The sequence below is a fragment of the Protopterus annectens genome, chromosome 2.part1 (genome assembly GCF_019279795.1).
Source record: "Protopterus annectens isolate FY-2018-M chromosome 2.part1, PAN1.0, whole genome shotgun sequence".
Lineage (NCBI taxonomy): Eukaryota > Metazoa > Chordata > Ceratodontiformes > Protopteridae > Protopterus > Protopterus annectens.
The window spans coordinates 537,478,666-537,494,453 of NC_056729.1; the positions used below are offsets into that span (position 1 = coordinate 537,478,666).

Genomic DNA, 15,788 nt, shown 5'->3' on the forward strand with positions numbered 1-15,788 from the left:
AATGTTATTAATATAATCCACCAATTTTTGAATATCGCATTAGTTATATATGTAGCAGCCATACTGTAAGTGGTGATAAAATCCTTGCCAGACCATTTCACCTTATCACTGACTGTGGCTTTGTCTGTAGTATTTATTAATATTGGCTGAATTACCCCACTTTCTATTTCTGTTTACTTCATTGCATATTTCAGCTACAAACTTTTTGAGGTAACCTCTGGACAAAAACATTTGTGTTACTCTGTTAGATTCCTCTTGAAAATGTGATTATCTGATATCATCCTCGCCAGTCTAATAAATTGGCCTTCTACTACAGACTTTTTTGATGTACTGGATGATTGCTACTATAATGGAGATACGTACTGGAAAAAGTGGGTTTACGGTGTATGTTGGACTCACATTTGCTTTCCACTTGATTTTTACTTACCACATCTAAGAATACAATTTTATGTGAATCAACTGTATGACAAAAGGAGAGAAAGAAAACTGTAATGTTGATGTATACTATAAACTGTTCCAACTCATCCATAGTACCTTTCCATAAAATAAACAAATCATCCAGAAACCTGATGTACATGCTACAATTATGAATTTAAGGACTATGGAGTATATACTTGCCCTCCCATTCTGCCATGACATAATTAGAAAACATGTACATATTCAATCTCTCCATCAGATATTGCCTTAGGCCTGTGGCCTCCTCCAGTGGGTATCCTTCAGTGGAAGGTTCCCAAACAAACTCCCCCTCAGAAAAATGACTGTACAACAACACAGAATGCAACTATATCCTGAAGTGCTTTGGTATACCTTTAAGACTTGAATTGCTTCCACTGAAACAGAAGCTAGTTGCTAACCATTAAAAATTAAGAACATGCTACAAATCTAACTTATACTAAGGAAGAATGCTTTAATTATCAAAAATTTCAAATGTGCACAAGGATACGGTGTCTTTATAGCTGAAAGACCAGCCTGTAGAGTAATAGTAAACACAGAGCTATTCCCAAGTTGGTGAAGCCTGTAGTTATCGTACCGGAATTGCTGAATTAACATTTTCCATCGAGCTGGGTCCAAGAGATCCTGTAATAGAAAGTAAACAGTCAAGTTGAAGGAGAGAAAGCCTCTGAAGAGTTTGGATAATAAGCAGAAACAAACACACACACACACACACACACACACACACACACACACACACACACACACACACACACACACAGTTCTCTCACTTTCTTCTGCACTTTTACCCTGCTGCTTACTAATCATCAGCCCCTCACAGCCAATGGACCATTTGCTCCTTCATCACCAAGGGCAAATGTCAGCCAAGAGGAGCCATTTTTTTTTTAAATAGTGGATGTTCAAGGTTTTTCCTTTTTGGCTCTATGTCAATTCACATGCTCACTTCCACAAGTAAAAGTCTGACATGCATTGGGTTGTCAATGCTGAATGGTCCATCACTTCTGCAAGGGACATCAGCAGCAAGTAAACCTGTCCACCAGCCTTGAAGTAAGACAGGAAATTTCCCCAGTCTCCAGTGGAGAAATCATACATTGTCCATGTGCTCCTCAGACATGCAACATCCTCCTTCTGCCCCTAGAAAGGTGAGTAAGCCACACCCAGCACTTCTCTACTTCCTGATAGACTCCTCCACGGCCAGGATGTTTAACCGATGAATCCCAGTCACATGGGCCCAAAAGAAGGGCTTCATCCTTCTGTCCCACAGTACCAGGCCAGTACTCTATTCAACTTGGCAAACACATAAAATATATGTACTTCTGAAAATAAGGCTCATGCTGCTCTTGTGAGTACTAGCAGAAAGTACAGTTGTGTACACTTACCATAAATGTAGATGTTAGAGTGTATTCACTGTTGCAGTCATTACATTTGGGTAATCTGCTGGCAGGTTGCCCTCAGTCGGCCTGATTAACAAAGTCCTGGGTCCTGCATCGGTTGCTGTCCCTTCTTCCATGACGTCAGGTCGTCGGGTATAAAACATGCAGCTGACGCAATGGAACACAGATGTCAGGTGCCCCCCTAATGGGGAGCAAAATTATATATATATAAAATTAAAAACACAAAAATATACCTCCAACCAAAAGCAAATGCACCAAAAAGGTTAAGAATGTAGAGGCATAGTAAGAGAAAAACAGGGGGCTGGAGGGAGGGTAACCAGGACTGCAACAGTGAATACACTCGAACATCTACATTTATGGTAAGTGTACACAACTGTACTATGTTCTTCATTTTTCACTGTTCAGTCATTACATTTGGGTAGATTCCCAAAGTTATGGTTGGGAGGATGGATTTATAATACAGCATTAGGACCAGCTATAAGGCCCTGCAAAACAGCAGTGGCAAAGCCAACTCTGGATTTAGAGAAAATTGGTAAGTGATGATGCTTGGTGAAAGTATGAACTGAACTCCAGGTGGGGGATAGGTTTTCCATGGTGCTTATAGCAGAAATGAATGCAATGGCTTATCCATTTAGAAATGGTTTGTTTTGAAATGGCCTTTCCCTCTGCCCCTGCAGCAAATGCTACCAGCAGTTGTTCAGATTTTCTTTGAGATTTAGTTCTGTCCAAGTAGAATCTAAGTTGTCTATGTACATCCAATGAATGCAGAATCCTCTCCCCCTTGTTCTGTGGATTGGGAAAGAAAGTTGGCAAATGAATGGACTGATTAAGAGCCACACTGGATACCACCTTGGGCATGAAGGATGGATTGGTCCTGAGTGACACCCTGTCCGCTTGAAAGATGATGAAAGGCTCCACTGTCATAAGGGCCTGTAATTCAGATATCCTTCTAGCGGAAGTGATTGCTAAACGGAAGGCTGTTTTCCAAGAAATACATTTTTTAAGTCTCCAGTAGCAGCTGGCTCGAAAGGAGGTAGAGTGAGTTTCTCCAATACAAAGTTAAGGTTCCAGGCAGGGGTTGGAGCTCTCCTGGGTGCTCTCAAGTTTTTGGCCCCTCTGGGGTACTGCCTGAGCAGAGGATGAGAGAAGAGGGGAGGTTTGTATTGTAATGAGCTGAAATGGCTAAGGGATGAATTTTAATGGAGGAAAAAGACAGGCCTTTGTGAAGCATCTCAGTTAAGTATTGCAAAATCTGAGGTAAATTGGGCACTGCTGTGCTCATCCCTTGAGACTGACTCCAGGCACAGAATCTTTTCCATTTGTCAGATAAGATTTTCTAGTACTAGGCCTTCTAGCCTCCAAAATGACATCCATCACAGGTTTGCTGAGGGATGCTAAGGGGGATTTTAAGTGATTAGCCAAGCTGCAAAATTCAATGTAGGGAGCTGAGGGTGCAGGATTAGGTTCTCCTGCTGAGACAGTAAGGTTGGTGTCTGAGGCAGGTGCCATGGAGAAATTGGTGACACACTGCGCAGGAGTGGGTACCAGTGTTGGCGTGGCCAGTCTGGAGCAATCAAAATTATTTTTGGTTTGTCCTGCTTGACTTTTAGCAGAACTTTGCAGAGCAGAGGCAGAGGGGGAAAGGCATAGACAGATAGTTTTTTTAAAGCTGAAGGACAGAGCATCCACCTTCCAGGCTTTTTTTGTGAGGAGTTCTTGTGCAAAATTTGTTCAACTGGTAGTTCTGGGGTGAAGCAAAAAAATCTATGTCTGGGCTCCCCCATTTGCTTGTCAACATATTGAAAAACCGTGGTTCCAGTTTCCATTTGTGTCGGTCCACGAGATTTCTGCTTAGTTCATCTGCCAGAATATTAATCTTTCCTGGCAGGAATTAAGCTTGTAGTTGTACTTGGTAGCTCAAGGCCGTGTTCCACAATGCCAATGGCTAGTTTGCAGAAGGGGTAGGAATGTGTACCCTCCTGCTTGTTTATGTACCACATAACAGTGGTGTTGTCTTGTCTTTACCATTAGTTGTCCTGGATGAAGGTAGTCCTTGAAGGCTGTCAGAGCATTCTGTACAGCTAGCATTTCTTTTTGATTGACATGTAGATGCATTTGATTTGGGCTCCATTTGAATTGAATGCACTTCCCTGGCAGATGAGCCCCCCATGCATAGTTTGATGCGTCTGTAGTTAGGGTTTGGGAGGCAGGGGGTGGTGTGAATGGTAGTCCTTTGTTTCGGTGGAAGGCCTCTGCCCTCCATAGGAACTCCAGTCGTAGGCAAGGTATAATAGGAATCATTGTTTCCAGGCTGTGATAATGTTGACTCCATAAACTTTTTAAGTACCACTGAAGTTTCCTCATATGCAGTCTTGCATACTGAATTAGAAGAATGCAGGGGGCCATGAACCCCAAGGCTTGCAGTATTTTGTCTTGCAGATAGCAGGGTTTTTGTGGCCACCTGTTTGAACTAAGTCACCAAATGAATTTGCTTTTCTGACGTGAGGAAAGCCATCTGAGCAGTTATATTCAAGCTTGCACCCAGGAGTGTAATTTTTTGTGAGGGTACCAGTTGTGATTTCTTTTTCATTTGTGTACCCTAGGCAAGTTAGAACCTTTTTTTACAAACGCCAGATGTTTTAAAAGTATGGCCTGGTTTTCTGCCTGAATTAGACAATTGCCCAGATATGGATATATTTGAATATTTCTTTGCCTGCAAAATCTAATTACTGGAGCCAGGCACTTTGTGAATACCCTGGGAGCAGTAGACAAGCCAAAGGGCAGTGCAGAGAACTGATAATGCAAGTAGCCTGCTTTGAAGCGTAGGTATCTTCTGCAAGATTCCCTGATTAGGATATGCAGGTAAGCCTCTTTTAAATCTAGAGTTGCCAACCAGGCATCCTTGACTAGCATAGGAAGTAATTGGTGAAGAGTCAACATCTTGAATTTTGGAATGTCCAGAAAAGGTGTTTAGAGTAGACAGGTCCAGAATTGGACGCCATGATTTGTCTTTTCTGGGTACCAGGAAAAGTCTGGAATAGAAACCTTGTCGCTTTTCCTCTTCTGGTAGTGGTTGAATAGCCCCCATGTTTAGGAGGGAAAGTACTTGTTTCTGAGCCTCTGTCCACTGATTTGGGGGCAGGTCTGGCCATCCATTTGGAGTTGGCAATGTGTGGAAATTAAATCTGTATCCCTGGGACACTATTTAAAACCCATTTGTCCTGGGTTATAAGTTGCCAGCTTTTTGCATGAAGAGCCAGTTTTCCCCACCAAAGGGGTGGCTGATTGGTAAGTGCTTGGTAATTTTAAAGGAAAGTAATTGAGACTGTTTACCACAGGGTGGTGTCTTGTTATTTCCAGATTTGGAAGTGGAAGCACCCCATTGTTTAGTTCTGAGAGTTTCCTGGGACTGAAACCTGGTGCTTTTGGAGTGTCTGGGTTCGGCTTGAATGGATCTGGAAGGAGCTGGAAAGGACCAGTTCTTAGTAGGCCAGTGCCTACTAAATCTTGGAGGTTGTACTTGTAAGAAATCTTTCACAGTTTGCATAGATTTAGCTTTATCTTCCATCTTTTTTAGAACTTCTTCAGCCTTGTTGCCAAACAGACGGTCCGGATGCAAAGGAGCATCCAACAGTTTTGCTTTAACATGATCAGGCAGAGATTGCTCCTTAAGCAAAGCATGCCTTCTAAGCACAGACCCAGTAACAGCAGCCCTGCAAGAGGCCTCTAAAGAATCAAAACCACATTGCAAAGTATGTTTTCCAACTTCTTCAGCTGAATGCAATAAATCCTGTAAATCTTTATTTTCCACACAGTCAGAAATCAACATCATTTTCTGTTTAAGCAGTCCCATGATATGCTGTTGCTATTTTAGCATATGAAATTGACAGTTTAAATCCCCGATTGCCAAGGTTGCAGAAGTATAAACCTTTTTACCCCATCTATCCAGCGCCCTGGAGTCTCTATCAGAAGGGGAGGATTCTTAGCAGTAGAAGCCTTAATGCCCTTGGGCCCCTGAGAAATGGTTTCTGGGTCCGCAACAGGATTTTTGAAAAGGAATTTGTGGGACTTAGGAACACTGTAGTATCTGTCTGGTTTACTAGGGGCCGGAGGCAAGGAAACAGGGGCCATACTGGATTCCGAAAACACATCAACAATGTCTAGTACAGGAGGTATAACCAAAGGCCTATGCTGAGGAAGAAGGAGGAAATCCCCAAGTCTCTCTTAGGATTCAGAAAATTCCTGACTTTCCCAGAGGAAATGCTCCCTTAAGGTATGTAAAGTTTCCCCAAATGAAAAATCCTCAGGGGGAGAAGCGGAGGGAATGGAATCCTCTGCATCAGAATCCTCATAAGTAGGTATGGACAAATCCAGGTCATTAGAAGAGTCAGAAGAAACAGAGTCCTGTTCAGAAGATTCATAGTCAAGGTCAGCCCTAGGCCTCTTAGAAGGGGGGGGGGGGGTTGACTACTCCTGATTAGAGTAATTAAATCTTCAGCCATTTTGATCATTTGTTTTTTAGGCATAGGGGCCTGAACATGTGGCCTAGGCGTCGGTTTTTTAGAACTAGATCGAGATTTAGGCCTTAGTACTGAAGGTGGAGTCGGTTTAATATGCAAGTCTGTAGGCCTGAATACACCCTCAGAAGCCGGTGCCTGCACAGCAGCTCCGGACCAATCCAAGGTAGAGACAACCGCGGTTTCCATAGGTGAAGCATCTCGCAGCATACTGGACTCCGAAAGGGTCTCAGTAGAGGCCTGCGAATCAGAAGTAGTGGATATCAGGGGCTGCGAAAGCACCTCACTGAGTACCGGCGAACTGGCGACTGGCTTAGAAGAGTCGCCGGCAGTTTTGGACCTCAACGGCCTGTCTCTTTCTTTTCCTTTGTGTTTTTTCGGTATTCCGGTAGTCGGATGGCTAACTGACATCATTTCTGGATAATTAAACTGAGAACTGAAATATTCAGAAGCAAAAATGTACCGATGACGGATAGTGTGCTGATTAAATACAGCACAAAACCGACAGCAAGGTACTCGTGGTCAGGGCCTAGGCAAGGAACACAGTACAAATGAAAATCTTTATGAGGTATTTGCTTACCACAAGTAATGCAATTATTAACTTTTACTGACATCGGTAAGGAGCAAGAAAAAGTTTCCCCAATGGGGTACTTCGCTTTTAGTTGAAGACTTCAGTTCTGAAACTCGAAAATGAAAATTTCAGGAGTCGGCCGACCGGCACTTGCAAACTGCTTTTGCTTCGGGCACCGCAGGGCAAGAAAAGCTGATGTAATGGCATCGGACGCATGTTTTATATCCCTGATGACCTGACGTCATGGAAGAAGGGACAGCAACCGAAGCAGGACCCAAGACTTTGTTAATCAAGCCGACTGAGGGCAACCTGCCAGCAGATTACCCAAATGTAATGACTGCAACAGTGAAACACGAAGAACATCTGCTATGAGTCTGTTTAAGCATACTAATCTTTAACCACATAGTATTTGATTTATTCTGCAGCAACTAAATATAATGGGTGACATACCTACTTTGAAAAATATATTCGATAGGTAACATATCTGCATAAAGTAATCTTCAATCTCTTAGAAAAAAAATATCTGACAAAGCCACAACAGTAATAACCCTTTCTACAGTGGATATAATAAGTGTACACACCCCTGTTAAAATGTCAGGTATTTGTGACATAAAAAAATGAGACCACAATAAATAATTTCAAAACTTTTCCCACCTATAACCTTGACCTATAACCTGTACAATTCAACTGAAAAACAAACAAATCTGTTAGGGGAAAATATAAAAAATAAAAAATATACAATAAGCTGGTTGCATAAGTGTGCACACCCTTAAACTAATACTTTGTTGAAGCACCTTTTGATTTAATTACAACATTCAGTCTTCTTGGATAGGAGTCTCAGCATGGCACATCTTGACTTGCCAATATTTGTCCACTCTTCCGTGCAAAAGTGCTCCAAATTGGTCAGATTGCGAGGGCATCTCTTGTGCACAGCCCTCTTCAAGTCACCCCACAGATTTTCTATTGGATTTAGGTTTGGGATCTGACTGGGCCATTCCAAAACTTTACTTTTCTTCTCGTGAAGCCATTCTTTTGTTGATTTGGATGTATGCTTGGGGTCATTGTGTTGAAAGGTGAAATTCCTCTTCATCTTCAGCTTTCTAGCAGACGCCTGAAGGTTTTGGGCCAAAAGTGACTGGTATTTAGATATGTTCATAATTCCCTCCACCTTGACTAAAGCCCCAGTCCCCGCTGATGAAAAGCAACCCCAAAGCATGATACTGCCACCACCATGCTTCACCGTGCGGATGGTGCTCTTTTGGTGATGCAAAGTGTTTTTGCACCAAGCGTACACATTTTCCCACATACTTTTGGGAGAGTTGATGTATTGTTTTGTAAATTTTAGCTGAGCCTGGATGTTTTTCTGTTAAGAAAAGGCTTCCATCTTGCAACCCTTGCCCATAGCCCAGACATATGGAGAACACAGGAAATTGTTGTCACATGTAGTACACAACCAGTACTTGCCAGAAATTCCTGCAGCTCCTTCAGTGTTGCTATAGGTCTCTTGGCAGCCTCCCTGACCAGTTTTCGTCTTTTCATCAATTTTGGAGGGACGTCCAGTTCTTTGCAACATCACTGTTGTTCCATATTTTCTCCACTTTTTGATGACTGTCTTCACTGTGTTCCATGGTGTATCCAATGCTGTGGAAATTTTTTTGTACCCTTATCCTGACTGATACCTTTCAACAATAAGATCCCTTCGATGCTTTGTAAGCTCTCTGTGAACCATGGCTTTTGCTGTAGCAGACAAAAAGTACAGTTGTGTACACTTACCATAAATGTAGATGTTCGAGTGTATTCATTGTTGCAGTCATTACAATTGGGTTATCCTGCTGGCAGGCTACCCTCAGTCGGCCTGAATTCCAAAGTCTAGGTCCGGCGTCGGTTGCTGTCGCCTCTTCCCTGACATCAGTGCGCCAGGGGTATAAAAGATGCAGCAGATGCCATTTTCTTCAGTTTTTCTTGCCCCAGATGTCAGGTGCCCCCAAAAGGGTAGGCTAAAAATATGTCAATAAAACATGCATGCACCAAAGTATATATTTTGCCTTCATCTACAAGCAAATACACCCCATAGGTTGTATAAAATAGAGAAGTACAGATAAGTTCCAGCAAAGAAATGGGGGATGGCGGGTGGGTAACCTGGACTGCAACAGTGAATACACTCGAACATCTACATTTATGGTAAGTGTACACAACTGTACTATGTTCTTCGTGTTTCACTGTTGCAGTCATTACAATTGGGTTGAATCCCAAAGCTAAGGTTGGGAGGCTGGAGCTAAATAGCATTAGGAGCAGCTATTAGGCCCTGCAGAACTGCAGTGGCGAAGACTGCCCTGGATTTAGAGTAGAGTGGTAAGTGATGGTGCTTTGTGAAGGTGTGCACTGAAATCCAAGTAGCAGCCTCTAAAATGTCTTTGGTTGGTACTCCCCTGAGGAAGGTTGCTGAAGTGGCTGCAGCTCTGGTTGAATGTGGCCTAATGCCCTTAGGTACTAGCTTGCCATGTTGTGAATAGCAGAAATGAATTCAGTGGCCTATCCACTTTGAAATAGTCTGCTTTGAGATAGCCTTTCCTTGTGATCCTGCAGCATATGCCACTAGTAATTGCTCTGTCTTTCTGAAAGCTTTGGTTCTGTTCAAATAGAAGCATAGCTGTCTGTGTATGTCCAAAGAATGCAGAATTCTCTCCCCCTTATTCTGTGGGTTTGGATAAAAGGTAGGCAGATGAATAGTTTGGTTAAGGGCCACACTGGACACAACCTTAGGCATAAATGTCGGGTTTGTCCTCAGAGAAACCCTGTCTGGATAAAAAATGATAAAAGGTTCCACAGCCATGAGTGCCTGTAGCTCTGAGACTCATCTTGCAGAAGTTATTGCTAGGAGCAGAGCTGTTTTCCAAGATAAAAACTTTATATCAGCTGTAGCGGCTGGCTCGAAAGGAAGCAGGGTGAGTTTTTCCAAGACATAATTGAGGTCCCATGCAGGTATTAGTGATCTCCTTGGAGGCCTTAAATTTTTGGCCCCTCTGAGGTGCTGCCTTAATAAAGGATGAGAAAAGATTGGTGGCTCTGTATTGTAATGAGCCGAAATGGCAGAGGCATGGATTTTTATAGATGAAAAGGATAGGCCTTTGTCCAGCATCTCAGTCAAGTATTGCAAAATCTGAGGAATGTTTGGTACAGCTGTGTCAATTCCTTGTCCCTGGTTCCAAGCACAGAATCTCTTCCATTTTCCAGCATAGGATTTTCTAGTACTAGGCCTCCTGGCCTCCAAAATGACATCCATCACCACTTTAGTGAGAGGTGTGTTTTGTATGGCTACATTATCCGCTATGCTGCCAGATTTAAGGTCTTGAGTTGGCTGTGCAGGATCGGATTGGTTTGCTGGGACAGTAGATGAGGCACTTGAGGTAAGGTCCAGGCTGGGCATTGAGACAAGTTCCTTAGGATTGGACACCAGTACTGGCATGGCCAGTCTGGGGCAATCAGTATCATTTTTGACTTCTCCTGTCTGACCTTTAGGAGTACATTGGGGAGGAGAGGCAGAGGAGGAAAGGCATATACTGTTAAGTTTTTCCAGCTGAAAGATAGGGCATCCCACTTTCTATGCTTGTCTGTGACAAGTCCTTGTGCAGAATCTCTTTAGTCGGCAGTTGTGAGGTGAGGCAAATAGATCCATGTCCGGGCATCCCCATTTCCTTGTTACCATGCTGAAGACTTGTGGATCCAATTTCCACTCGTGGGGATCCATGAGGATTCTGCTTAGTTCATCTGCCAGAGTATTTATCTTTCCTGGCAGGAATTGTACCTGCAGATGTACTTGGTAAGTCAATGCTGTGTCCCACAAAGTCATGGCTAGTCTGAAAAGGGGGTAAGAATGAGTGCCTCACTGCTTGTTTATATACCACATGACAGTGGTATTGTCTGTTTTTATCAGTAGTTGTCCCGGATGAAGTAGGTCCTTGAAGGATGTCAGGGCATTTTGAATAGCTAGCATCTCTGATTGATATGTAGATGCATTTGGTTTGCGGACCATGTGCCTCGAATACATCTTCCTGCCATGTGGGCTCCCCAGGCATAATCCGATGCATCCATTGTTAATGTCTGTGTGGCTGGGGGTAGAGTGAATGGCTGTCCCTTGTTGTGGTGACAGGCCTTCACCCACCATCAAAACTCCTGTTGCAGGCAGGGAATGAGAGTAACTATTGTTTCCAGGCTGTGGCAATGTTGAGTCCAAACACTTTTTAGGTACCATTGAAGTTTCCTCATATGCAGTCTTGCATAAGGAATTAGTAGAATGCAGGATGCCATGAAGCCCAACGCCTGCAGAATTTTTCTTGCAGATAACTAGGCCTTTGTTGCCAACAGTTTGAAATAGGTAGTCAGTTCCCTTTGTTTGTCTGGTGTGAGATAAGCCATCTGGGCAGTGGTATTTAAGCTTGCACCCAGGAATATTATCTCTTGAGAGGGTACTAGTTTTGATTTCTGTTCATTGACTGTGCACCCTAGGCATGGTAGTAATCTCTTTACAAATGCCAGATGCTGTAGTAGAATGTCCTTGTTCTCTGCTTGTATGAGGCAGTCATCCAAGTAAGAATATATTTGTATTCCTCTTTGTCTGCAGTATGCAATTACTGGTGCCAGACACTTTGTGAAGACCCTGGGCGCAGTAGATAAGCCAAAGGGCAGTGCAGAGAATTGGTAGTGCATTGAGCCAGCTTTGAATCGGAGGTATCTTCTGCATGTTTGGGACATGCAGGTATGCCTCTTAAATCTAAAGTCACAAGCCAAGACTTCTTGCCCAACATGGGCAGAAGCTGCTGTAGAGTCAACATTTTGAATTCTGAGGTAGGTCCAGTATGGGTACCAAGAAAGTAGTTTTGTACCTACCATAAATGTAGATGTTCGAGTGTTGACACTGCTGCAGTCATTACACTTGGGTTATCCTGCCGTCAGGCGGTCCCGCAGTCGGCCAGAGTTCCAAAGTCTTGGTCCAGCGTCGGTTGCTGTCACCTCCTCCCTGACGTCAGTGTGACAGGGGTATATAAGATGCAGCCGACGCCATTTTCTTCAGTTTTTCTTGCCCCAGATGTCAGGTGCCCCCAAATAGGTAGGCAATTCAAATTGCTAGTAAACAATACCAAAGAAAAGCAAACAACCATTTTTAGTTACCAGCAAATACTCCCCATAGGTAATAAAGGGTATATGCCCTAGGTAAGTACCAGATAGTAAGAGGGGAAGGAGGGAGGGTAACCTGGACTGCAGCAGTGTCAACACTCGAACATCTACATTTATGGCAGGTACAAAACTGTACTATGTTCATCGTGTTACACTGCTGCAGTCATTACACTTGGGTGGAATCCCAAAGCTGAGGTAGGGAGGCTGGATCTATAAGGCATTAGGAGTGGCTATAAGGCCCTGCAGTACAGCAGTGGCGAAGCCAGCTCTGGATTTGGAGTATAAAGGCAAATGGTAATGTTTGATGAAGGCATGCACAGAACTTCATGTTGCTGCTTCCAAAATATCCTTGGTAGGTACTCCTCTGAGGTAGGCTGTTGAAGTGGCTGTTGCTCTGATGGAGAGATCTAATGCTGCTAGGTACAGGTTTCCCATGGTGGGTATAGCAGAAACGTATACAGTGCCCTATCCATTTTGAAATAGTCTGCTTTGAAATGGCTTTCCCTGTGCGCCTGCAGCATATGCTACCAATAACTGCTCAGATTTTCTGAAAGCTTTGGTTTTGTCCAAGTACAAGCGTAGCTGTCTGTGAATGTACAAAGAATGTAGTAGTCTCTCCCCTTTGTTCTGTGGTTTTGGATAAAAAGTTGGCAAGTGAATTGTTTGGTTTAGGGCCACACTTGATACCACCTCACAAACGTAGGGTAAGTTCTTAAAGACACCCTGTCCTGGTGGAAGATGAGGAAAGGTTCCACTGCCATTAGTGCCTGTAATTCTAAAACTCTTCGTGCTGATGTTATTGCCAGTAGCAGAGCAGTTTTCCAAGAGATGTATTTTAATTCTGCTGTGTTAGCTGGCTCAAAAGGAGGTAAAGTTAATTTTTCCAAAACAAAGTTGAGGTCCCAAGTTGGTGTAGGTGCTCTACGGGGCGGTCTTATGTTTTTAGCCCCTCTAAGGTATTGTTTGAGCAAAGGATTAGAAAAAATTGGTGGATCCGTGTTGTAATGAGCAGAGATAGCTGAGGCGTGGATCTTGATGGATGAAAAGGAGAGGTCCTTGTCCAGCATCTCAGTTAAGTATTGTAGTATCTGAGGAATGTTTGGGACAAGAGGGTCAAGGCTGTGCGCTTGGTTCCAGGCACAGAATCTCTTCCATTTATCAGAGTATGCTTTCCTGGTGCTAGGCCTTCTGGCATCCAGAATGACATCCATAACAGCTTTGGAGAGAGGCACTGCTTGCTTGACGAGGGAATTTTCCATGCAGCTAGGTTTAAGGTCTTTAGCTGGCTGTGAAGTATCTGATTGTTGTGCTGTCTCAGCAACTGTGGGATTTGAGGTAAAATCCAGGGTGGGTCTTGTGCTAAGTTCTTTAAGATTGGGTACCAGTGCTGGTGTGGCCAGTCTGGTGCAATCAGGATCATTTTTGGCTCTTCCTGCCTGGCTTTTTTGAGTACCTTTGGAAGGAGAGGTAAAAAGCGTATACTTGTAGTTTTTTCCAGCTGAAAGAGGGCATCCACTTTCCATGCTTGTGGATGGTAGCTCCTTGTGCAGAATTTCTGTAATTGGCAGTTCTTTGGGGAAGCAAACAGATCTATGTCTGGGCTCCACCATTTTTGTGTTATCATTCTGAATATTTGTGGGTTCAGTTCCCATTCGTGTGGGTCCATAATGTTTCTCCTTAGGTCGTCTGCCAGTGTGTTTTTCTCTCCTGGCAGGAATTGTGCTTGCAGATGAACTTGGTAGTTTAGAGCTGTGTTCCCCACTAGGTCATGACTTGTCTGCAGAGGGGGTAGGAGTGTGTGCCCCCTCACTTGTTTATGTACCACATAACTGTGGTGTTGTCTGTCTTTAGTAGTAATTGTCCTGGATGTAGTAGGTCCTTGAAAGCTATAATAGCATTTTGTACAGCTAGCATCTCTTTTTGATTGATGTGGAGATGTCTTTGCTCTGTGGGCCACTCGCCCTGGATACATTTTCCTGCCATGTGTGCTCCCCAGGCGTAATCCAATGCATCTGTTGTCAGTGTCTGCCTGGCTGTGGGTTGAGTGAAAGGCTGTCCCTTGTTGAGGTGACAAGCTTGTGCCCACCATCGAAACTCCTGTTGTAGGCAAGGAATTAGTGGTATAACTGTTTCCAAACTTTGACAGTGTTGAGACCATACGCTCTTTAGGTACCATTGTAGTTTTCTCATATGCAGTCTGGCATATGGAATTAGTAGTATGCAAGATGCCATGTAGCCCAAGGCCTGCAGAATTTTTCTTGCAGGGAGTTGGGTCTTTGTTGCCATTAATTGAAAATAATGAGTCAGTTGTCCTTGCTGGTCTGGCGTGAGATAAGCCATCTGGGCCCATTGTGTTCAAGCTGGCACCCAGGAATATTATCTGTTGCGAGGGCAATAGTTTTGATTTCTTTTCGTTTACTGTGTACCCCAGGCAACTTAATAACTTTTTTACGTACGCCAGATGCTTTAGTAGAATGCCCTTGCTCTCTGCTTGAAACACGCAGTCGTCCAGGTATGGATAAATTTGAATTCCTTTTTGCCTGCAAAATGCAATTACTGGTGCCAGGCACTTTGTGAAGACCCTGGGTGCAGTAGATAAGCCAAAGGGCAGTGTAGAGAATTGATAGTGCATTGAACCAGCTAGAAATCTGAGGTATCTTATGCAGTTTTGTCTGATAGGGACATGCAGGTATGCCTCTTTGAGGTCCAAAGTCACGAGCCAAGCTTTCTTGCCCAGCATGGGAAGAAGTTGCTGTAGTGTCAACATCTTGAATTTCGGAACATCCAGGTAAGTGTTTAGTGTAGAAAGGTCCAGAATGGGTCTCCAGGCTTTGTCCTTTCTGGGAACCAGAAAAAGTCTTGAGTAAAATCCTTGTCCTGTGGTGGTACCTTTTGAATAGCTCTCATGTCCATGAGTGCTGTAATTTGTTTTTGAGCCTCTGCCCATTGACTTGGTGGCAGATTTGGCATTCCTTTTAGCCTTGGCAGGGTAAGAAAGTGGAACCTGTAACCTTGAGATACAATTTTGAGAACCCATTTGTCTTTGGTAATGCAATGCCAGTTGTGATAGAAAAGTGTCAGTTTTCCTCCTAAGGGGGCTGCCAAGAGAGTACTGTTTGGCAGCTGTAGTGGAAAGTCATTGAAGCGTTTTTTTATAAGGCTGAGGCCTGTCTTCCCCTTCTTTCTGGCCTGGTGTGCCCCATTGTCGAGGCCTGTAAGGGGCCTTGTGTCTGACCTCTACCTCTTGGACATCTCTATCTGCCCCTTTGAGGTCTATCTGTGACTGGAAAGGACCAATTCTTAGTTGGCCATTTTCTGCCAAAACAAGGATGCTGAACCTGTAAGAAATCTTTCACCGTTTGCATAGATTTTGCCTTATCCTCCATCTTCTTTAATACCTCCTCTGCCTTAACTCCAAACAGCACATCCCGCTGCAAAGGTGCATCCAATAATTTGACCTTAACATGATCTGGTAACTTATGTTCTTTTAGCCAAGCATGCCTTCTAATGACAGAGCCTGTAACTGCTGCTCTACAGGAGGCCTCTAAGGAATCAAACCCACATCAAAGTATGTTTTCCCACTTGTTCAGCTGTATGCAATAAATCCAGCATTTATTTTAAGTTAGGAGGATATGAATCTGGAAGGATCTTTTGTTTCAACTGAGACATCAAAAATTG

General features: G+C 43.5%; 1 protein-coding gene across 1 annotated transcript in view; it reads right to left on the reverse strand.

Moving 5' to 3' along the window:
* The window catches only part of MAEA (macrophage erythroblast attacher, E3 ubiquitin ligase), a 1,186,461-nt gene that overhangs the window by 342,423 nt on the left and 828,250 nt on the right, over positions 1-15,788 (reverse strand). The window contains exon 8 of the mRNA XM_044062323.1: positions 944-1,077. Coding sequence (XP_043918258.1) covers positions 944-1,077 — 134 coding nt within the window. The remainder of the gene's footprint in view (positions 1-943; positions 1,078-15,788) is intronic.